Here is a 25,238-nt window from a genome sequence, read left to right on the forward strand (position 1 = left end):
ATAATAGTTGTTCCTTGTATAATGGTCTTTGCATTTAAGGACTAAATTATGCATTTTTATACCACAGTGCTGTTTAATACTTGATTCTGATTGGCAGACAGACGTTTTAAGGTGTGCAATTATTTTTCAGTTAATGCACAGCTAAAGTAGTTCCAGGCAGGTCTTGAATGCATTACAGTTCCATATCACTTCGCCGAGTTAACTGAACTAACGGAAAAGTTAGCCTAGTGTCCACCACATTATACAGATCTAACAACAAACAAAATGACAGACAATTAAAATTTTCCAGAAACAAGTAAATAATAACTGATGACGGGCCATTTATTTACTAAAAAAAAAAAAAAAAAATCGCACCCATGGTGGCAAGGCGGTCACTTGAAGCGGAGGCGAGAGAAAGAGAGAGAGAGAGAGAGAGAGAGAGTGAGAGAAAGAGAGAGAGAGAAACGAAAGTGAGTGCAAAAGAGCACGTGTGATTGCAGTAATGAGAAAGAAAAGCCTGCCATCAAGTATCAATATTTATTTATTTGTTCTATTTTCTGCAGTAATAAAAAAAAAAAGCAAAACCCCTGTGAACAAGTAGGCCTATCAATATTTATTTATTTATTCAATTTTTATATTATCAGCATGAAACCAAAATCAACTGTAATTTTCTAACAGTTTGACAGCCTGTCATCAATTATTCTTTACACAGATTCCAATGGCACACTAAAATATGTTGTGTGCCTAATAAGACTGATCCATAAAAAACATTTTGCTGTGTCTAGTTAGCCTTTTCACAATAAAAAAGATAATAAAAAATAAACATTTTCTAATTCTATTTAATCTGAGTATGTAAGTCTACATATAGTACTGTTTCTATGTTTAAGATAAAATAAAATTTAAGATGCATAAACTAGATTATAGAATTGAGAATTTTTTGCTTTGCTGATGATCGTAAGCTTTGCCAGTAAGAATGGCATTACATAATAGCAAATTAATAACGATAATAATAAATATGTGGCATTTAGGTTTTGTTTTTTAGCCTAGTGTGTGGCTTGCATTTCAGTTTCAGCCAAAAATGTAGCATGAGTGTGTGCAATACTCACAATCTGTTTTTCGTTGAGGTTGCCACTGCTGTAGGTGGTAGCGAGTGTGGAGGAGCAGGCCTCGCTGTACCATGGCACATTGCCATATTGAGTCGTGCTGCTAATGGACAATGTGTAGATGCTGTTGGTGTATCCATCACAGTTACAGCTGTCCTTCTCCCGGCCACCATTACCTGACGCCCACACAAAAATAGAGCCCAGACCGCCTCGACCCTACATGACACAGACAGAGACACACACACACACGCACACACAAACTCATCTTGCTTTGTATGCCACAATGGAGTAAATACACATGCACATAAATTCTCTATATACAAATGTGTGACAAATGAAATATAAAAACCAAAAACCAAGTGTCTTAGTATGATGTTCAGCAACCACAAGGCACCAGAACTGCTTGTCACAGATTCTACAAGTCTCTTTAACTGTACTGAAGGGAAATTGGGGTTTAGATTACATATTACTCATGAGAGCATTCCGTGAGCCCTAATGCCCTGTGGGTGGGGGCACTGTCATCCTGGAAGAGATCACTCCCATCAGGATATAAATGTTTCATCATACGTTTAATAAAGTTGATCAGTCAGAATAACTATGCATTGATTTTGGTGTGATGCTTCCCTCAAAGGGGACTCAAACCATGCTAGTAAAATGTTCCCTACAGCATAATAGAGCCATGTTTTTCCCTTTATTCTTTCACCCATCTGCATTAACATTTCACTACCATTATCTGCAGTTAAACACCAATATTTGGTACAGTACTACCACTAAACAAATCCTCACTGAAGTGATAATGTAACAACAAACAGAACGTACTATTAAATCTATTCAAATTAGCCAAACTCCTTTTCTCACAGCATAACAGAGAAAATTTCTAAACAAATTTCCAGTGCATCATAAGGAGAAAACAGTGTTTGGAAAGATCACACATTATTTGCTTGTTATGTGCAGTGCTGAACATTTTCTCAGTGTCACTGACTCTGAACAGATACAGTCTACACACACCTTTTACAAACAGTGGCAAGAAAAAGTATGTGAACCTTTTGGAAATTCATGGATTTCTGCATAAATTTGTCATAAAATGTGATCTGATCTCCATCTAAGTCAAGGGTATTGACAAATACAATGTGTCTAAAATAATAACACAAAAAAAAATTCTGATCCCTCATGTCTTTATTGAACACACTAATTCAACATTCAAAATGGCAGTGGAAAAAGTAAGTGAACCCTTAGAATTAATAACTGGTTGACCCACCTTGGCAGCAATAACCTCAACCAGGCGCTTCCTGTAGCTGTGGATCAGACCTGCACATCGTTCAGAAGGAATTTTAGCCCATTCTTCCTGGCAGAACTGCTTTAGCTCTGTCATATTCTTTGGACGTCTCATGTATATGGCTCTCTTCAATCATTCCAGAGCATCTCTATTGGGTTGAGGTCTGGGCTCTGACTTGGCCCCTCCAAAATGTGGATTTTGTTTTTCTGAAGCCATTTTGTTGTGGACTTGCTTCTGTGTTTTGGGTTGTTGTCCTGTTGCATCACCCAACTTCTACACAGTTTCAGCTGATGTACAGACATTCTCACATTAGCCTGAAGAATTGTCTGATATACTTGGGAGTTCATCTTCCCCTGAATGGTTGCAAGCTGGCCAGGTCCTGATGCGGCAAAGCAGGCCCAAATCATAATGTTTCCTCCACCATACTTTATGGTTGGGATGATGTTTTCATGATGATATGCCGTGCCCTTTCTACGCCAGAAGTAGTGCTGTGTGGTTTTTCCAAACAGTTCAATCTTAGTTTCATCAGTCCACAAAACTTTTTGCCAATACCGCTGTGGAGTGTCAATGTGCTCTTTTGCAAACTTCAGGCGTGCAGCAATGTTCTTTTTAGTAAGCAGTGGCTTGCTTTGTGGTGTCCTGCCATAGATACCCTCCTTGTTCAATGTTCTACGTATTGTAGACTCATGAACAGAGATGTTAGCCAGTTCCAATGATGCCTTCAAATCTTCGGCTGTCATTCGGGGTTGTTTCTTTACCTCATTGCTGAGTCTCCATTGTGCTCTTGGTGTCATTTTGACTGGGCGCCCAATTCTTGGTAGAGTAGCAACAGTCCCAAAGTGTCTCCATTTGTAGAATGTTTGCCAAACTGTAGACTGGTGAATTTCTAAAGTCTTTGAAATCACTTTGTAACCCTTGACAGTTTTATGTAAAGCAACAATTCTTGATCGTAGATCCTCTCAAAGCTCTTTTTGGTGAGGCATGGCTCACATGTGCTTCTTGTGCAGAGCAAACTTCAAAAGTTTGAGGGGCTTTTATCAGTCAAAGTAGCTGTAGTCCACACCTCCAAACTCCTTTTCTTAACAAGACTCCAAATAGCTTTTTTGAGGTCATTAACTCAAGGGTTCACATACTTTTTCCACATGCACTATGAGGTTTTTTTTGCTGTTCTCAATAAATACATCAGGGATCAGAATTTTTTTGTGTTATTATTTTAGACACATTATATGTGTCAATACCCTTGACTTAGATGAAGATCAGATCACATTTTATGACAAATTTATTCAGAAAACCATGAAATTCCAAAAGGTTCACATACTTTTTCTTGCCACTGTAAATAATCAAGCAAACAGCAAGTTTGCTACACTGAAATGTCATTCAAATTTGATTCACGGAATAAGAAAATTAGAGAGGCCATGGTGTGACCCTGGGGACTGAAAGAAAAAAGGAGCATCTGAGCAGAGAGAGACATTTGCAGCTAAAATGGACCGAATAAGCAAAGGCATGACAAATAAGAAATAAATAATGAGAGAAATGAAGGAATAAAAAATAGTTCAGGCAAAATTAAAATGCCCAATTTTCCATTTACACCAAATGTAGTTGTAATGGAAGCTAATGTTGCCAGGATACTTTATAGCTATTCAATTAGCATTGTGAATATTTAACTCAGAATGCACTTCTCTTGCCATTTATACATGGATAGTTTCATGATAGCAGAATAATTGTGTATTAAAAAATATTGTACATACACATTTCATACATGCTTATATTTTAAATTAGTTTCCAAAACAAATCCACAGTCAGATCCACAAATATTTGGACATAAGTTATTGTTATTTTAGTGGTCTACCACAATATAATCGAGTTGAAAATAAATAATGAATATTATTAGCTGAGATCGCAGACTTTCAGCTTTAATTTGAATGTATTTTATATCACTTTTAATTACACAATTGGCTGCTCAGCCATTCCACGGCCAGGTGTGTGTTATTCCTTCACTATGTAACTTAAAAGTAAGTAAATCAAATGTCTAGAGTTGATTGTTGTATTTGAATTTGGAATCTGTTGCTGTTAACTCTCAAAAATGAAGTCCTAAGAGCTGTTACAGCCAGTGAAGCGAGCCATCATTAGGCTGGAAAAATCTAAACAAATCAGAGGGATAGCATTCTTAACACACTAGTGACACCAAAACACCCAGAAAACCCTACTTAACCACAAAATTAAACCATTGGTATGCCTCAAAAACAGGAAGACAAGAAAAAAATATCTAAAATAATATTTGTGAACAACATTCTGCGGACAGATGAGACAAAGATCAACTTGTACCAGAATGATGGGGAGAGAAAAGTATGGAGAAGGGAAAGAACTCCTCATGATACGAAGCGTACAGACTCATCTTCTGGTGTGGGCATGAATGGCTGTCAATGGAACTGGTTCCTTTGTATTTATTAATGACGTGACTGCTTTTCTTTTCTTTTTTCTTTTTCTTTGATGTTACTCCTCCTACTTCTGCTGCTGTATCAACTTGAATTTCCCCTACGGGGGATCAATAAAGGTACATCTTATCTTAGCTTATCTTCCTATCTTATCTTAAAGAAAGCAGCAGGATGAATTCTGAAGTGCATAGGGCTGTATTATCTGCTCAGATTCAGCCAAATGGTTCAAAATTAATTGGATGGTGCTCCACACTGCAGATGGACAATGACTGAAACATACCCAAGATTTTTTTTAGGGCAAAGAGGAATGTTCTAAATCCGACTGAGCTGCATTTTACTTGATCAAGGCAAAATCCCCCGAGAACAAGCAGGAACTGAAGACAGATGGAGTAAAACCCTGGCAGAGCACCACCATGGAAGAAACCCATTGTCTGGTGATGTTTATGACTTCAGGAAGTCATTGACTGCAAAGGATTTGCAACAAAGTACTAAAATGCTATTTTAATGTTATGTTAGCTTGTGCAATTATGTATGGTCCCTTATAAAGTATAAAAAGTGCTGTAATCCCTACACCATTCGCCTGATTTGGACGTAAACACCCTAAATTAAAGCTGAAAGTCTGTACTTTATTAAATTTCTACGAAAATTTCAATAGGAGACACATTACAACATTGTCCTGCAATACAAGTAACCTGATAAAACATCTTAAACATAAAACTCAGTATGTTCATTACAAGCAGCAATTGCTGGCTGGCCTACAAAAAATTTCTACAGACAACACTAGGTAAGTGAATATTACCCGTAATTACCAAGTATGTTGTTCTTGACCATCAGTCAACATTGATCCTTGAGAACGAGGGATTCCGATGCAGCAAAAACACAAATGTACTTAACTTACAGCTGTGCAGAAGCACTTTTCTGAAGTGAAACTGTTCTTTTCCGTTGCAACCCGATTCATACACGTTTGCTTTTCATGGCCCCTATTTAAGCCAGTGAAACACAATAAGAGCTAAATAAAATGTTCCACTATATTTTGATTACTATTAAAGGTCAATTCACACCAGAGATGTTGAGTAAAGTTCAGTGTTTAAGAACTCATTCAGTTCTTTAAAAAAAAAAAGAGGCATTTTAATCCACACCGGCTGAAGTGATACCCTTGTTTTATTCTTTGTGTCTATTTTTTCCACTTGTACAAGTTTATTTTAAACTCCACAGATCCATTGAAATTTCAAAACCATTTCTGTACATTGTGCATTTTATCTTTACAAAGATAATATGATTATGCAACCTGTATAGCAAAATTGCATAGCTGTATAGCAAGATGTTTGTATGATACTCATTTTACACAAATATAGGGAAACAATATAATAAAATACAAACTAGTTTAATGACCCACTGTCTCCTGTCATGTTTTAGGTGAATGGTTTAATGTTAATACAGCTGGCAGTTCGCTACAGAGAGAAAAAAGGCTTGATAATGAAGCAACAGCAAACGAGACTTCGCAAAGTGAGTCCTTTTTTAGGTTTTTGGGTGCTTTGCATCTAATATATTGTTTTAGCCTCTCTTCATGACAGTTTGGCAAAAACATTTAAGCAATAAGTAAACAGGAGACTTCACTCGGTGTGGCTGAGAAGGGGGGTAAACCTTGTTTAAAAAGTAACATCACATCCATGGCTGTGCAAAGCATCAGAAATAAACAAAGCAGCACTTCTTAACTTTAAATGAGCTATACTGTACATACAATCATGTGATTTAGATTAATCAACATAAAGACATATTTCCTTGTTAAATATATAGCATTAACTATACAGTTCACTGTTTGAGGAGGAAAATATACATCACTCATCACAATTAGCTGTGTGGTTAACAAAGGACAACCATGGAGGTGTCCTTTTGGAGGTTGAAAATGACGCATTTCCGACAGTTGAATTACCACTTACACAGGGGGGTTGAACACAGCATATTTCATATCTCATATTTCAAGTACTGTGCTGAGTACATACGTGTGCATTAACTCCAGCAGTGTGCAAGATGACGAGTGGAGGTGTGTTGCGAAAACAAACAAAAAACCCCCAAAAGAACAGAAAGATTTACAAAGCGCATTTTCCATCATCAAAGATCTGGGAAATCCTTCTAGATGTGACAAACCTGCTGAGCTCTGTGATAATAAGCTTCTCTTTGAATGGTCTTGTCCTGAGCTGCATCAAAACATTTAACTGAGCTGTAAAAGCTGAGTGTCACCACACTCAATCGGATCTTGACACACATAAATCACTAAAATGTGAGGTAGCAGAGGCAAGGAGCATTCTGTATGCCGATTCTAGTGTAGCTTAACCAGCTTGACCTGCAATTCCACACACTGACCTCAGTGACACCTTGCAGAAAAGCCTCCTTAGCCAGTTTGGCAGGGCCATCCACCGTCTTCCCATCATCCTCTGGGCCCCAGCTGGCACTGTATATATGGATGTGTTGATTGTTGATGCTTAGAGACTGAGCTTCCACCACATCTGTCACCTCGCCATCCAACATACGCACACCTTCCAAGAAAGAAAGAGCTCACAATTACTATACAGTACACACACACACACACACACACACACAAACACGCACAGAAATCTTATTTAGTTTTATATGCCACAATGGAGTACAGGTCTGTGTCAATCTAAATCATTCATATACATACAATGTATATTTGCTTGTTTTTTTTTTTCAGACATGCAATATATTTTATTAAACCTTCACTACCATTATCTGCAGTTGTATCAGTAAGTGCTAAATAAAACATAGAAATGAAGCACATTTCTGCCCTGCTCTATGGATGGGTAGGATGGCAATTGCTCTGAGGCAGTGGTGGCTCAGTGGTTAAAGTTTCAGTTCACTGATCAAACTTCAAATCATGGCACATCCACACTGCCAATGTTGGGCCCTTGAGCAAGGCCTTTAACCTTCATCTGCTCAACTTAATTGTAAATGACTTTGCATAAAAGCATCTGCCTAATGAGTACATGTAAATGTACTGTCACCCCTGTCAACACGAGCCAATTGTAGGCGTATGTTATCTAATGTATGCTGAAGAGGAAAGTTAGTGCTTTCTCCTCGGAGTCTGTTCAGCTCCCCTCTGACACTGCAGCAACAGCAGTTTAAAATATGCAGTAGCTGCCTTCATGTGTCTTGGAGGAAGCTTGTGATAGCCCTCACCCTCCCCTGTTGGTAGATATTGTGTTAAACAGGAAGACAAAATACAGTGAACTGACAATGCTTAAAATTGCTGAGAAGAAATTAAGTAAAAGTACAAAAAAAGAAAGAATGTATCAATGAAAGAATGCAGGTAATTCCAGGATAACGAGGTCAGAAGAAGAGATAGAAAAGAGACAGAGAGAGAGAAAGAGAGAGACAGATAGAGAGAGATAACAAAAGGCAGAAGGGAAAAATAATTGATGAATAGGTGTCCGTCAGAATAACACAGAGAGTTTCCTCTCAGCTGAAAGGAGTATGCTGCCAATAACCTTGCAGTTAAAATCACAGTAATGAAGAGTAGCAAGACTGAATGGAAGTCAGATCTTGCATTGCCCTGGTGTCACAGGTTGAGGCACTAATCCACTCAGCTGCCCAGTCACTCACAAATGCACTGTGACTGGCAAATATAGCAGCATCTACTCTCTCCCCTGATGTATGCAGATGCCTAGCCAGACACAGACACACATACATACAGACAGACACATACATACAGACAGACAGACACACACACACACACACACACACACACACACACACACACACACACACACACACACACACACACACACACACACACACACACACACACACACACACACACACACATGCCTGAATACATTTAAGCAAATGTTTAAAGACACAGTTATAAATGTCCAAAATGAAAACATTAAAATGAAAGGCAGAGAATGCAGGTCTACCAGCTGCCTATGTTGTCTGTGACTGGAATACAGAACTACATATCCCCTCCTGATATTGATAAACCACTATGATGATTCAGATTTGAGTTGGTACAGGTATATATCTGGGTAATTGAGATTGATCACCTAGAACAAATGCACAGGAGGCAATAACTATGATCTGATGTATCAGATTTGAGGATTAGCAGTTGTAGCAGTCAGGCTCCAACTGTAGATTAGCGGAGTTCATTATTAAACATAAATCTTCCATTTCAACTCCCAAATTGCATCACTCACCTCCAATTTTGGCATTGTAGGCCACACCTACTCCACAGACACCATTGTTCACTGCAGCAGCCACCTCTCCAGCACAGCGAGTCCCATGTCTAAAGCAAGAGAGAGAGAGAGAGAGAGAGAGAGAGAGAGAGAGAGAGAGAGAGAGAGAGGCCACTTAGGTATTCATATATCTTTTGGTGGCATCACCTTGTGAACCAACAGTCTTTCATCTATATCCAATACAATCTAATTCTAATTCAATTCACATTCAATAAAATTTCAACTCAAATCCATAACCTAAATACCAAATGCCAAGCCATGCCAAAAAACATAATCCAATAAAAAAGCATTAGCATCCTATTGCTTGAGTCAGACTGCAAGCCTCATAAAACATGACCATACTCGATAGTTTTTTGTCCCTGTTCCCATAGCAATACAGTTGTATCTGCAGGGGGGTGGGCGTAGAGTGTAGCATCTGGGTCTGGCTGTAGTGCTCTCATGCTGCAAAATTTCAACATCTGGAAAGAAATGTTGAGCTAAATAGAAAGTTTCTTCTGCATGTGTGGGCTCTATGACACTGCCAAAAACAGCTGCTACGCACCCTCAGCAAAGATTTCATTCTGTGTGCTATCACACTTGCCCACACACACACAAACACCCATATATCCACTAGGAGTGTATGTCTCTCTAGCACATCCAATTGATCTATCAATTTCACAGAAATGAGCAGAAGGTCTAGGCCTGTCCTCTACTATTGGCATGAAAGTAACACACACAGCAACACACACGGAACATATCACAAATAAGGAAATAGCTTTTCCTTTCAAAAACATGCGACAGTGAATCATTCGTACAAGACGACTTATAGAAATTCCTTTAAATCAAGGAAAATAAATTCATAGTCCATGGGAAGAGTACTCCACAATATATATAAAAAACCCCAAGCTCTCCTTCCAAAGAAATGGGCTTTTGCATCTATGGCTCAATTAATTTTAGTTAATGAATGTAGATTAGCAGTAAACTCCAAAGCTGCTACATGCTGCATTTATCTAATTCATGACACCTTGGATCTTCAAGCCAAATATTTATTCCACTAAATTTACATTTTATGGATCCATTTCTCTCAAGCTATGAATGACACTAGCACTTTCATCACTGACACTGCTTTTTATTAGGGTTAGTCCTCACACAGAAGTACAGATCTTAGTAATGCTATTCTACGATAATGCTGTATCAAATCTAGTATTGCTGAGAGAAGAAACTTGTCAGGTCTCATGAAACAAAGATGTGGCTCGTTCATGGAGTAATAGATGACAGTTATCATGACAAATGGCCAACGCTGTAAAATGGCTCATGAATAAGAAATGCTGTGCTCATGTCAGTTCATATTGCTAGTCATTCATAGCATAAGCCTTAATCTATCTATACTCTGTCCTTCATTCAGAAAAATATGGTTTCAATAAAGTGCCCTCCAGAATTATTGGCACCCTTCATGACAATGAACAAACATTTATATGTATAATGTGTATTTCTTCATCTTCATTTATATTTATATGCATATATAAATATATGTATAATAAACATGTTCATTCAAACACATAAAAATTATTAATTAGTACATTTTATTCTGTAGAAACACTGGTTTCAAAATTGTTGGCACCCGTACAATTTATATTTTATGATGCTTGCCTTGGATAGAATAGCAGTATTGAGTTTCTTCCTGTTATGTCATAGAGGGACTTCTCCATGAAGGACATTTTAAGCTCCTTAACATTCTTAGGCTTTTGTATGGACTTCCCCATTTCTGTATTGTTGCCGAAACATGTTTGGCTTATCATCATACTGAAAGATTTATCTAGTGGAGATGCACCAATACTAAATTTCTCAGCCGGTACCGATAACCGATTATTCAGAGTGATATCGGCAGACACCGATAGTTTAGTGGTTCTGCCTTTTATGCCTTTTTTAAAATTAATAATAATTAATTCCACAATTCTGAAAGAAATGCAAATAAAAACTTTATTCTCTCCATTTCAACAAGTTGTTTCACAGTAACTGTTCTCATAACCAGAAAACACAAATTCACATTAATATTAACACATGAACTAAATTCTGAAGATTAAAGTAAGATTTCTTAACTTATTGAATGTTATTAATTCATATTAACATTGACTGAATTCTAAAAACCTCCTGTTAGTCTCACATTCGCTCACCATAAACAAAAGCATTTCTACTTCATCACTGACATCAAACTGGTTATATATAATTTTTTTTTATATATTAACATTAACTGGATATGAAATAAACTACTCTACAAATATATTTTGTCTGTGCAATATATACTTTTTTGTCAACTCATCTTCATTTAAATCTTTCAACGGTGTACTGGCGCTTTAATTCAGTGCGAACAGTGCGGCAAAAGATTTTTTTAGACTCGACGCCGAAACTCTGAAGCGGCCGGTGTAAAATTTTAGCAGTGCAGAGTTTACAGAGCTTACAAACTGCAGTTTTGTGTTTTCCCACCCTCTTCTGATTGACCGGATATAATCGGCCCTGATCATCGGATGATTTTAAACTATTGGCCGATGGCCCATAGTGTGAAAAATTGCCTTTACCGGCCGATAACGATTATTGGCTGATACATCAGTGCATCTCTATTATCTACTGTATGGTGAAGTCTGAACCTCCTGGCAGAGGCAACCAGGTTCTGGGCTGAGATATGCTGGTATCTTCATAAGAGCCCTGGAATAATCAACCACAAAACAACCCAAAAGCATCACTGATCCACGTTCATATTTTACAGTGGGGCATTAGGGGCATACCTTGTAAGCTGTTCCTTTTTGTCTCTTTTGCCGATGGTGTGTGTGACCGAAACATTTGATTATGGTCTCATCTGACCACAACACATGATGCCAGTTTTAGTTCTAATAATGCTTGGTAAAGTCTTCTTTCTCAAAACTTCTAAACAGTTTGTATTTAAAAAATGGGATAGACAGTACTTTACACCTATACCCTTGCTCATTTATGCAGTTATCCAATCAGTCAATCATGTGGCAGAAAAACAGTGCATAAATTCATGCAGATATAGGTCAAGAGCTTTAGTTATTGTTCACATCAAACATCAGAATGCGGAACAAATGTGATCTCAGTGACTTTAATCATGGCATGGTTGCTGGTACCCGATGGGCTGGTTTGAATATTTCAGAAACTGCTGATCTCCTGGGATTTTCACACGCAAAACCAAAAGCATCCTTGTGATGAGAAAGATCAGATGAGAATAACCAGACAGGTTTGAGCTGAGAGGGCATCTATAGCTACTCAAATAAGCACTCTTTACAACCATGATAAACAGAAAAGCATCTTAGAATACACAACACAACAAATCTTGAGGTGGATTACAACAGCAGAAGACCACATCGAATAGGGTACTAATACATCTGGTGGGTACTGTATCTGGAGACACACACTGGAAAGCTTACAGAAAATAAACATTCATAACGATCCAGCCAGTGAGCAATGGCTTTATTTTTCACAATTCTATATTGCTGCAAGTGACTGATGTCACTCATGGGGATTCAAATCGAACAACTACGGCACAATATGAACTGCTTTTTGCTCATGGATTTATGACTTTTTTCTGCAAGCAGCAATACTAACAGCTGAAATATTGTGCCATGTTCCAGACAATAACACAATAAATAAATAAATAAAACCTTTTCCCTTGAAAGAAGCAAACATATCGAGGCCAGCCCACTGGCAGCCTTCCAAATATAAAAGTTTTCAAACCATCATTTACTCCTGGGTATGGACAGCAAGTGCTATGTTATGTCAATTTCTTACAGCTTCAGTGCTTTTATTTTAAGCATGATGGATGGTGAGGGTTTACTCGATAACCCTATTTAATCACCATGAAGTTAGGATTGTGGTGATGCTTTCAGTTTTTTTTTTGTCATAAGTAAATCTCCGGCAGCTCACTGCCACTTTGAAGTATCCTCTGTATCATTTCACACACTGCAGCTGATAAACGTGGAATTGCAGTACTCTTGGCACATCCTCCTATCACATAACAGATAAAGCTAGCGAGTCTCCTACGCATTCAGCTAGCAGCTTTATTCTATCAGGCACCAAATAGCACTAGCGGGCAGTGAAATGACACACATCACTGACACTTATTAACAATAAACACGATCAGTCATGGACAAAAAGTGGAACACGGATCATGAAACACATGATGTTTGGCTATGTATCTGTCTCATATCATGAATGATGCTAAAGCCAGTACCTTAAGGCCATACAGGAAGAACAGTAAATTTAGACCAAATCAATCATCCCTCTTTTTCTTTATCCTACATCAGTTTCAGTGTAAAAACAGATCTGATGTGGAGAGGTGCCGGCCTGCAGTGGCCATATTTGTCCATGAGCCAGAAAACAAAAAGGAATAGTAACAAACCAATAGGAAAACACATCAGCAGAAGCACAAAGGTTGATTTTTCTTCTTTCATTTTGTTTCCATCCTTTTCTATAGATATATAAATGCATAAAGTTATTGCATAAAAGATTTATCTACAGTCAAAAGATGTCCTACTTGATGTGAATCTGAGTGTCAGTCTGGCCATGTGCTTAGAGCAGCATGGTATCTTTGCTCAGTTATTCAATGGAGCCGGATTATGTTCCAACTAAAGGGATTAGTGCATTTTCCAGCCAGCTAAACTCAACCCTCAAGCTTTAAAATCCCACATACTCTACATGAAGAAAAGTGAAAGTGTCAGTGAGACAAAGAGGGAAAGAATGAGAAAGAAAAATAAATCCTGAATACAACCCTTCAACTAGGGCAGATGCTTACTTACTGTATGCTTAGTGTTTTCCAGAACTGAGAACTCTTTCCTCCTACTGCAAAAATTGCCACAGTTTAATTCCTAATTCATGCTCTTTTGAGTACAAGAGCTTCTGGATGAGGAGGCAGCTTTCCCTGACTCGCTTAAGTGCTGCCTGTGGCGACTGTCATGGCAGATTGGAGGGAATGGTTTGTGTCACATGATGCCGAGTATAATTGGAGTGATGCAACTCTTCAGTTTAATTACGTTTTTTTAGATGAACATCTGAACGAGACCTGTAAAACAAACAAACTGTCCTTCTGCCAGGCCTGCCCTGAGGGATTGGCTAATGGAGAATACACACTGATCTATGCAGCACTGATAAGATCCAGAGCAGGGACAGCTTGCCTAATAGACAGACTAGTGAAGAAGCTGAAGTCTTACACACAACGTGGCGTGACACACAACTCTAAATCTATACGACTGATAAATGCAGATTGAGAGACACACAGGCTTTGCAGGCTTTTCTAACTCTAAAACGTGCCTCACTTCTTGGGGCTTTGGTATTCATTGTGCATTATGGAGAAAGAAACAAGACAGGGCATGTACATGCAGGACCAGACAGAGGATTCAATCAAATACATTTCTGGGGGCACATATATATCTTATGCCTTAAAATAAGATAAGATATGCCTGAAAGTATGCATACAGATGTGTTAGAAAATGAGCTGACTGTCACAGAACATGTGGCTCCTCTCTCTTTAATACAGACTCCTTACACATATTATTCATTTATTCTTATTTCAAGGTGAGCACATTCGTCACAGTGGGAGTGGCAGCTCAGTGGAAATTATGGTGTTCTTCCATTTGTTCTCGGTTTTGGCTATGCAGCTATGCTGAAGAGCTATGCAACTTCACTGCTATTGACAGAAACACAATTTTTTCTCTCATTTCATGGACTTGAATCGATTCACTAGAGTATAATCATCTTGACAGCTCGAATGTGTGAGTGGTGCATTGTTTCCTGATGGCTTTTTCAAAGCTTGTGAGCTGTGGTAAAGACATAGGCATAGTAGAGACTTGTTTATTCCCCTCTGTGTTACCCCTCTTGCATCATTGAGTGAAAAAGAGTGTGTCTTCCTGACATGAGGAGCTTTTAACCACCTTATACTGTTCCATGGTCCATCTGGTGAGAACAGAGCAACCACATGAAGAGCAAACATACAAAATTCTCTATCCATCTCTCTGTCATGTTCTCTCTCGTTCTCTCATACAGACGCATGCACACATAGAAACCAGGCATAACAGCTGGGCTGGAGACCCAAGAGATCATGGGAGTGTTTTTTAACAAACTCATTATAGGCTTGCTTGGCTTCTTTTCTGCTTCAATCCAGTGTTGAATTTAAAATAAGAATAAAAAGAGTGAGGCAATGCCTGAAAAGCAGCTTTGGCAGACAGCCCAGAACGCCTGGGACTTGAGGCAAATCCCCAACATTTCTGTCAGGGTCTGTTCCTGACATAAACTTATGGCTGGGCTGAGCGCTGGGAGAGGAGTGTTCCCTGGGGTCCATCAGCTTTTAATCGCAGTTTAACTAGTGGTTTTTAATTTAGACTTTCAATGAGAATGAGAAATATAAACAATGGGACAGTGTAAACAACAAAAATCCTTTAGCGCCTTTGATATATCCTCAATGGATTTGCTGAGAGAGACATGGAGAGAGGACATCCCAGAGAGAAAACGAAGATGAGGAAAAAATGTCAAGGGGAAAAGGGAGAGCAAAGAATCCAATAATATCCGTAAGGAGATAGATAGAATCTTTGACATTAGAATAGATAAGATCAGCAAAAATTGTTTTGAAACATAATAGCATTAAATGTGCATGGAAAATTTGCATGTCAAACAGAACATTGGAGGAGGAGGGAGTGAGGATACAGTAAGAGAGTGAGAGAAAGAGAGAGAGAGAGAGAGAGAGAGAGAGAGAGAGGAAGAAAGAGAGAGAGAAAGAGAGCTACTACAGGTTACCCAGACAGCAAAATTGCTGTGGGCCAGATCCGGCCCACACCTGACACTTTCATCCAGCCTGCATACCGTGTGGATTGATGGCACTTGGGCGGTCCACTCCTGTTTCCCAGATTTGGGCCATAAGCAAGTCATAGCAATGGCGCATGCCAGCCAAGAACAAAATAAATAATGCAGAATTGACCCTAATTTGGGCCACAGTTTGTTTATATTCTGGGCCACATTCCATTTCCTCATCTGGCCCAAATGCTGCATGGAATTTTGACACTTTGACGGTCTGGTCATGTTTACCTGATCTGAGCCACAAGCAGGTCGCAGCATGGCCACATGTCAGCCAAGAACGAACCAAATACACCATAACTGTACCTTTTCTGGGCCACAATATCTCAGCCTTATACAAAAATCAGGTAGGTGTGTGTAATGTGTTTGCTTGTGTGTGTGTGTGCATGCTGTGCCAATAAAACTTTGGTGACTGATGGACTGAATATCAGTGACACTGTAAGTGAATTCTGGATCCAGAATATTAAACATACAGTATTTCCTGTCTTTCTCCCCTGTGCCTGTCTAAAGCAGAAATGCTCAAAAGAATAATGAAAAATAAACAATGATTGTGTTGCATTGTCATGTAGAGGCTGAGAGGAAGCAACTGCAGGTATGGCAGCTTTAATGAGAAAACAACAATCCAAAACGCAGGGCAAATATCAAAAACGAAGACATGCAAAGATCAGGCGATCATGCAAACAGACTGAAACAGGTTAAGAAGATACTCAGAGTCAAGGACAAAACAGAATCAAAACCAGAGAAACAACAGAGACCGCTTGGTATTGACAGAGACAATGGTAACTGAGTGTATACTTCGCAAAGTCTGTATGGACGAACAGTCTATTTAAAGGGTGGTGTGTGTGTGTGTGTGTGTGTGTGTGTGAGTGGTAACAGACGTGTCTGATTAGTATTCCAGAGAAGGTGAACGTGTCTGTGTGTTGGTTTGGGAGTTGTCGTTTGCAGCGGCCATATTTGTAGCCTGAGGGGCATTATGGGAAACATGACATGCATCCTACCAAAAGTAGCCCAATGCTGTTGAAAAATATTGAAGCCATATTTACCATTTCAAATATGGGCCTTTTTAGGCATACATGTAAATTAGCCAATCTAAAAATGCTGCATCTAAGACAGACGTAGCCCACGTCTGTTTTATAATATTTAGGGCATATTTGCCATGTCAAATGTAGGCCATAACCAATGCTGGCTGTGCCGTATATTTACCAAAATTGGCCCAGATATATTTTAAGATAACTGGGCCACATTTGCTGCATTATATGTGGGCCAATTTAGTTTCATACCCACATTACCCTGTACCAGTTGTGCCACATCTTTACCTAAAGTGGCCTAATACTGTTCAACAATATTTAGGCCATATTTACCATGTCAGATGTGGGCCACATTAGGCTCACATCCTGGTTAGCCAATGCTGACTGTGCCATACATTTGCAAAAAGTGGTCCAAATTTGGTGCAATGTATTCAGGCCATATTTGCTATGTCGTTTGTGGGCCACTTTAGGCTCACACCCAGATTAGCCTTTGTCGACTGTCGAAAGGTGGCCCTTGTTTTGTGATATTTGGGCCATATTCACTATTTACCACACGGGCCACTTTTTCACATCCAGATTACACAATGCCATGAGCACTGCATCTTTGCCTAAAAAGTTCCATTTTTTATTTAGGATATTTGGGCCATATTTGCTGTTTTACATGTAAGCCACCTCAGGCTCATATCCATTTTGTTCAGGCCAAAAGATGGCCAGCAGTGCCACATCTCTGCCTGAACTGGCCCACATCTGAATGCTATCTGGGTACTGACAGCTTGGGAGTGAGGGACTCAGTTGGAGAAAATTACGAGAAAGTTGAACAGTGAGGTAAACAGGAAAGGACATCCTCTCCTTAGAAGAGGTAACGGCGTGACTCTGAATCAGGGTTATAAGATTTCCATCTGAATTTTACATGAATGTTTGATGGAAGCATATAGGTGGAGGTGCTTTACGTGTTTCACAGACTATAAAAAAGGCAGATCATGAAAAAAATGTCCAGACTTTTGTGGTTTCACATGCCAAACAATCAGAAACTGCAGCTGATTTACACTTTTTTTAATACAAGAAAGTCAGATGATGGTGTATGGCATCATATTGTGTGCAGTATGTTTGGCTTTGCAACCCTCACAAATATACTCCAACTGCTCAGGACAGGAAAAGAAAAAGAAAAAGTCAACCGTACCTGTTGTCATTCAGTTGTGTATATCTCGGTCGTGGGTCAGAATCTCTGTCATTCACATCATAACTTGCATCTGGATCCTGAAGAGAAAGGTGCAATCCACTGAATAGGAATGCTGTAGTTCTCATTAAAAGACTGCATAAAATAGTTTTTACCATTTATGTGTCTACACGTAATTTATTAAGGAGACTATACCGACTTTGCAACTTCTGAGATTTGAGGAAAATACTCACATAATTCTGTATTAGGTCTGGGTGATCTTTTTCAATGCCATCATCCAGGATGGTAATGACAACTCCCCTCCCTGTGAAACCCTGAGCCCAGGCTTCTTTCACCTGCAGGTCTCGCCGACTGGGGTTGTACTGCCAAATTAAACGAAGACTTCAGACTACATATCAGACTGGTGAGAACAAAAGACTGGGTACTCAGTATACTCAACTTGAAAGATTAAACTATAATATTGCTTCTCTTTGGGGTAGCACACTGGATATCTCAAGCAAATGCAAGTCCAGTGAAAATTAATGACAGAAATAGATCTAGATAATAGGTTCTAGATAATGAACATAAAGTATGAGCAGCAAGTTCAGTAGTGTGCATCAAATTAAGAGTTACTGCCATTTGTGATGTAGGTTAAGTGATTAATTTTTAAATAGCTTGGGTGTGATTTTTTACAGCATGTTCTATTGTATTCTGCCACAGCACTGCACAACTGTCCAATATTTGGCAGAATTTTTGAAAATGATTATAACCCTTCTTGTTTTTAAACAAGTTCACATTGTAACAAAATATAATCAAAATATGAATATAATCACATCTAATATTGGAGTCTGAAATAGTTCATGTGTACTTTTATTTATAATGCTTGAAATACCTTTTACTTTTTGTTATTAAAATACCTCTTAAAAATGTCAATGTATCATGTGCGATTATTATTAATACTTTGTTCAAAGCTTTTCAACTAAAATTTGTAGCAGTAAATTTGGTAATGTCTCAAACTGCCGTAACCTTCTTTAAATATCCATTCACAGACACACACACACACACACACACAATCACCAGCAGTACTTGGTTGAAATGCAGTATAGCAAAGTGACAAATAACAACAGAAATAGACATTTCTAAAGTGCCAGGAGACACACACTGAGTTTCTGTAGCCCATTTCCCCACACAGTAGGTGTCAGCAGGGAGAGCCACTTTGGTGCAGGAAGGCATAAGCACATCCTCAACTAGGGAAGGAGTGTACTGAGTCAGCCAAACACACACACGCAAATATATGGCAAACCCGACAGGAGACCCCAAGCTTCTTTCTGATTTTCTCTCTACTTTCTTTCTGTCTTTTTTATTGAAACTTAACATGAACTTTCAACAATGTTTCCAAAGCATCCACTATTTCTTCTTCCCTTTGTCCTCTCTTTTTAGCAATGGTGACATCTATCTGTCTTAATAGCACTGTTGAATCCACTCTTTTATGAAAACCATAGAGAACTTGGTGCATCTACAACAACTGCTGACATGATTTTAGATAATTGGCCTCTTTTCTATATATCACTGCAAAGCAGCCAACTTTCATAACTGAAATGGGCTGCTCTCCTCTCTGGAAATAAATCACCTACAAAAGCACTCATTCCATTATCACCACAGAGCATATTTAAAAGGAGCTCTGCATATGTTTTTGAACGCAAATTGACTTGGACCGAAAGAACGAAATATTTTAATAAATTCTTCTTCTTATACAGGATCTGTATCCTGTCATTCAGTTTTCTCTTTTCCTCTCTGTAGGTTTGCCTGCCCATCTTTTTTTTTCATGTTAATTGACTAACTAATTCTTTTTTAAAAATACAGTGTCAAAGTTGGTAGACAGACTCTAATGCTCTGTTCACTTATTATATTTGGAAGGAGTGAATATGACTACATTATACCAATCAAGTATGATTGGAGGAGCAAAAAGAGTTTAATACAGATGGTGGTGTTCAATTGACAAATTAAATTAAAATACAAACAAACCGCTGTAAGTGTGTTAATTGCAAATTCCAAAACAAAAGCTATTGGCAGTCTTGTTAATTTGTGCGACAGCAGTTTAACAAAAAGAATTCATTAGCACTGATTGATTGCAGATGGCTGAAGAACAGACTCCTGAGTAAAGCTCATCCACTTACTAGGTACCACTGCTGGGGGAACTTTGGGTCTGTAGGTTCGCTGTAAATATCCCTCTTTCTTCTCTGCTTGGCAACCTGCTGTTCTGCCCAAACCACCTAAAAAGAGATCAAAAGGTACACACCCACACACACCAAAAGGTTCAAATACCAAACACCTGCAGTGCTTTGAAACCAACACACACTAAAAAGTTCAGACACTATACACCTGCAGTGCTTTGAAACCTACACTTCCCTTTACCTTTGCATTTACATCTCAAGCATGTAATATTCCCTCAAGACCATTAAATCAGAATCTTAAATGCCCCTTTCTGCAGTAGAGTTCAAACTCATTTAACACACTCGATTTAATCTGACAGCCCCATTGTGTGTGTGTGTGTGTGTGTGTGTGTGTGTGTGTGAGTGAGAGAGACTAGTTTGACCAAGTCTTCATCATGCTCCTCCTCTGGGAACTGCTCGAGGAACTAAATAAGGGTCTTGTGGGTAGCAGAGACACCATTAGTGTTAACCAGAGATTTTAAAACAGCAGAGGAGATAGACACAGGCCCTCCTACATCTACAAATGCACAACAAACACCAAGAACCACAAATTCCAGCAGGACACTTTTCTCAGCACTGCTGCTCTTTAATCTGAGCTTCCATTGGAGTACAAAGAGCAAAGAAACATGAAGTCTCAGCGCTTTCCCTTTTCTAAGGTGCTTTATCTTTCTTGGCCTTTTCTCTGTCACCATGTGTCTTGCTTTAACCCTCAGCTTCCCATGTTTCAGTCTTCTTCACATATTCCTAGCCTTTTCTCTGCTTTTCCATATTTTTTTTAGCGTTCTTACAAAAATGTATTGATATTTTTAGCATTTGATTTACATAATATGTCTAATGTTTGAATATGCAATATATGTATTTTTATTGTGACAAAGCTTAATTAAACAAAAAAGCATACATTTGTTGATTACATTAGTATTCATCCCCAATATTTAGCAGAACCACCTACATTGATTACAGCTGCAAGTCTTCTGCCACATGTCTTGTATATCAGTTTTGCACATCTGGATCCTCATACTTTGCTAATTCCTCTTGGCAAAATTGCTTAAGTTATGTCAGATTGGATAAAGAATGTTGGTGGACAGCAGTTTTCTTGTCTTGCAACAGATTCTCAATCGGAATGAGGTCAGAGCTTTGACTGGGCAATTTTAACCCAGGCAGGTTTTAACCACTCCAGTGTAGCTTTGCAGTATAATTAGGATCATTGTCCTGTTTGAAGGTGCCCCAGTCTCATCTTGCAGACCGCAACAGGATTTGCCCTGTATTAGGCTCCATCCATCTTTCCCTCAACCTGGACCAGACTCCCAGTCCCTGCTCACTAAAAGCATCCTCACAACATGATGCTATCTCCACAATGCTTCACTGTGGAGATGGTTTTCTCAAGGTGCTGAGCAGTGTTGGGTTTTTGGTAAATCTAGCACTTTGTGCCAGGCCAAAGAGTTCAATTTTTGTCTCATCAGATCAAAAAACATTTTTCCATATGAGTCTCCAGCACAGGATTTCTTATGCCCCCGCCCCACAATAATGGCTGTTTTTGCCACTCTTCCATAAAGCACAGATTTGTGGAATGTCCAGATTATGGCTGTCCTGTGAACAGCTTCTCCCATCTAAGCTGTGGATCTCTCCAGATCCTTCAGAGATACCCTTGGCCTTTTGGTTGCTTCTCTGACTAATGCCATCCTTATCTAGTCACTGACCTTTGGTGTACAGCCTCCTCTATACAGAGTCACAGTTGTGCTATATTCTTCAAATGTTTAATATTGGTACTCTGCAAGATGCTCTAAGTTTTGATTATTTAAAAAAATATTCCAACTCTGACTGATACTTTTCCAGAACCTTTTGATAATTCTTAGGTCTTCATGATATTTTTTAGATGTCTCAGTAGATATATAACAAACTCTGGGGCCTTCCAGGAACTTTTTTTTTTTGCAAACTATATTGATTCACCTCCCCACCCCACACACAATTCAATATTATACTATAATACTACTGCAACTCACTACTCTCTGGCCTCCCAGCCAGCTCCAACAAACCATTTCCAATGATTCAGAATGCAGCAGCACGCCTTGTCTTCACCCAGCCCAAGAGAACCCATGTCACACCCCTCTTCATCTCCCTCCACTGGCTACCTATGAACTTCCAACCTCAATCCGGACAGCAGAATCTATCAATATCTTCAAGAAACAGCTAAAGACCCACCTGTTCTGTGAGCACCTAACCAACCCCTAATGATGATTAATAAATAAATAAATAAATAAATAATTTTACTCTGGCACTTACACCTCTACTCTGCACACTTTGCTTCTTCTGAAACTCAATTAAAGGGTCTTGTATGGTAGCACTACTTGTATTGTTCTCTGCTTGATATCGCTTTGCTTATATTTTCTCATTTGTAAGTCGCTTTGGATAAAAGTGTCTGCTAAATGAATAAATGTAAATATAAATGTAAATGGGTAGATTTTGTGTAGATTAATGATGGTGTAATACCACGGAAGTCTACTTCAGCTCCAGGTTGTAACTCAAAATGATTAAAAGTTCCAAGGGGGTGAATACATACGCAATGCACTGTACAAAAACTGTACATGAATCTCAGAATATGTGATTTTCTGTAAGCCTAAATATTAAAGGACAGACTGGACAGAGACCCATGCTTTCATAACAACATGCTTTAGAATCATAATTACATGGTGTGGAATGTTGACTTGGAAGTAGTAATTTATTAGTCAGTGGAGGCAGCACACCAACTACCTCCACTATGCAAATGGTAGGGTAGATTGAGATGCCATTGTCTTCACCTGGAAAAAAATGATAATTTAGGGATGTGTGTGTGTGTGTGTATAATTTAATTTGGAGCACTGTTTAAAAGTCTGAATCAAAGTAAACAATGTGCATCATGAAAGAAAGAAAGAGATTTGTGGTCTTATTCTAATACTTATTCTAAAATCTTCCTGACACTAATGGTTATGTGCTTTTGTGTGTGATTACTCAAATTCTAACAAGCAAATGGTTCTGCAAAGATCAGTGGAAATTTGTTGGCCAATGGTCAACACATCTGAAGGTTTGTCTAAAGGAAGAGTTTATCTGTGTATTTGAATGTGTGTTAATATGACAAAGATACTGTTATGGATAACCTTCAACATATGTAATATAAACAATGATTATATTTGATCCTGTTCACACTTCAGCATTCTTTGCTGTCAAAGTCACAATTAAATAGCCAAAACTGTCAGTAATACTTCATGTATTTTAAGAAATGCTTATGGGTTTGGCATTTATATCCAAATTACAGCTGAAAAAATTGCATATCACTAGCATGTTTAATTTTCATGTGTTACAAATGTGATATTGATACACATGTATCAATATCACATGTAATTCAATTGAGCGCACACCACATATAAAAAAAGAATATCTACAATTTTTAAATAAAAATATTTTAGGACTTTAATGTTTCTTTTTTCTCAAACAAAATGTTTAAGTATTGAATTTTTTACTCAACAACTTCAAGTTTTTCAAATCTTTTGAAATATTCTTAGATTTATGCATGTAGACTTTTCACTTCATCAGAGGTTTTCAGTAGGCTTCAAATCGGTAGACTGATCTGGCCATTGTAAAATATAGATTTTGTACTTTAACCATTTGGATGTATGTTTTCCTCATCCTCTTGTTGAAAGTTTTACCCATGACTAAGCCTGAACCCACTGGCAGAGGTAACCATTTTTGGGGCTGAAATATCCATAATCCTTCACAAAACCTTGTGAACTAACAGTCACAAAAACAGTCTCAAAGCATTAATGATCATTGCATGCACAGATGGTGAGCATTACCAAAATGTTTGTTTTAAGTCTTACCACAACACACATTGTTAACAGTTGATTTTGAAATGTTACAAATGTATAATACTAAAACTGTGATCCTTGAGCTCTTTTTCTTTCCTTCATCCTCCTCCTCACTGGACAGCATGTCATTAGGTCCAATACCTTGGTACTATTTGACATACAGTCATGTGAAAAAAAATAAATACACCCCATGGAAATTCTTGGCTTTGTTAACATATTTGGAGAAGCAAACATTTCATCATCTTTTAAACAGTTTCTATTAAAGTTGATATGCTAGAACAAAAGCACAAGGAAAATTAACTTTTTCAATCATATGTTCAACAGAACAAAATTATCAATAGTTGTGATATTCTTCTGTGGAAAAAGTAAGTACACCCTTGGCCTCAGAAGCTGTCTTTGATTTGTCTGTCCAAAGCACATTATTCCAAAAGGCCTGGTCTTTGCCTATATGCTCATTGGCAAACTGTAGTCTTGCAAAGGCTTTTTCCTGGCACACCTCCCATGCAGATCAAATTTGTGCAATGTCTTTCTGATTGTAGAAGCATGCACTTTGACACCAACGATTGCAAGAATTACGAGCAGATCCTGTGATGAAATTCTGGGGTTCTTGGAGACTTATTTTTGCATCAGATGGTTGCTCTTGGGCTGAATTTGCTGGGATGGCCAATCCTGGACAAGTCTTTTGAAATCTGCACCACTTGTAGATTATTTTCCTTACAGTGGAATGATGCATTTCAAATAATTTGGAGATCTTTTTTAAATACCTTGCCAGACACATCCACAACCTTATTTCTGAAGGCCTTACAGTTCTCTTTAGATCTTGGCATGATTACACCACACACCTCAATAACAAAGGGTACACCAGACACTAGATATGAAAGGGGTATAAACCTGCACTCCCTAAGCAGGTTCTAATCATTGGCACCCAATCTTGAAGTCCCGATTCTAATTTCATGGATTTGATATATCAGTGGATTTGGTATGATAAATGTAGGCATGTACTAACTTTTTCCATGTGACTGATCTGTTTTTTTTTTTTTTTGTTAATTTAAATTGTTAAAATTTCTTGTGTCATTTGATACATCACCTTTATTAATAAGCACTGTTTCAAAGATGATCAAAGGT

The 25,238-nt window shown here is 38.3% G+C and overlaps 1 protein-coding gene across 1 annotated transcript in view; it reads right to left on the reverse strand.

Moving 5' to 3' along the window:
- furinb (furin (paired basic amino acid cleaving enzyme) b) overlaps positions 1 to 25,238 on the reverse strand; it is a 101,825-nt gene that overhangs the window by 19,281 nt on the left and 57,306 nt on the right. The window contains exons 4-9 of the mRNA XM_017485006.3: positions 20,239 to 20,334; positions 18,316 to 18,444; positions 18,086 to 18,162; positions 9,005 to 9,093; positions 7,158 to 7,330; positions 1,086 to 1,298 (exon numbers count right to left, since the gene is read on the reverse strand). Coding sequence (XP_017340495.1) covers positions 1,086 to 1,298; positions 7,158 to 7,330; positions 9,005 to 9,093; positions 18,086 to 18,162; positions 18,316 to 18,444; positions 20,239 to 20,334 — 777 coding nt within the window. The remainder of the gene's footprint in view (positions 1 to 1,085; positions 1,299 to 7,157; positions 7,331 to 9,004; positions 9,094 to 18,085; positions 18,163 to 18,315; positions 18,445 to 20,238; positions 20,335 to 25,238) is intronic.

Source organism: Ictalurus punctatus, chromosome 14, assembly GCF_001660625.3.
Source record: "Ictalurus punctatus breed USDA103 chromosome 14, Coco_2.0, whole genome shotgun sequence".
NCBI lineage: Eukaryota > Metazoa > Chordata > Actinopteri > Siluriformes > Ictaluridae > Ictalurus > Ictalurus punctatus.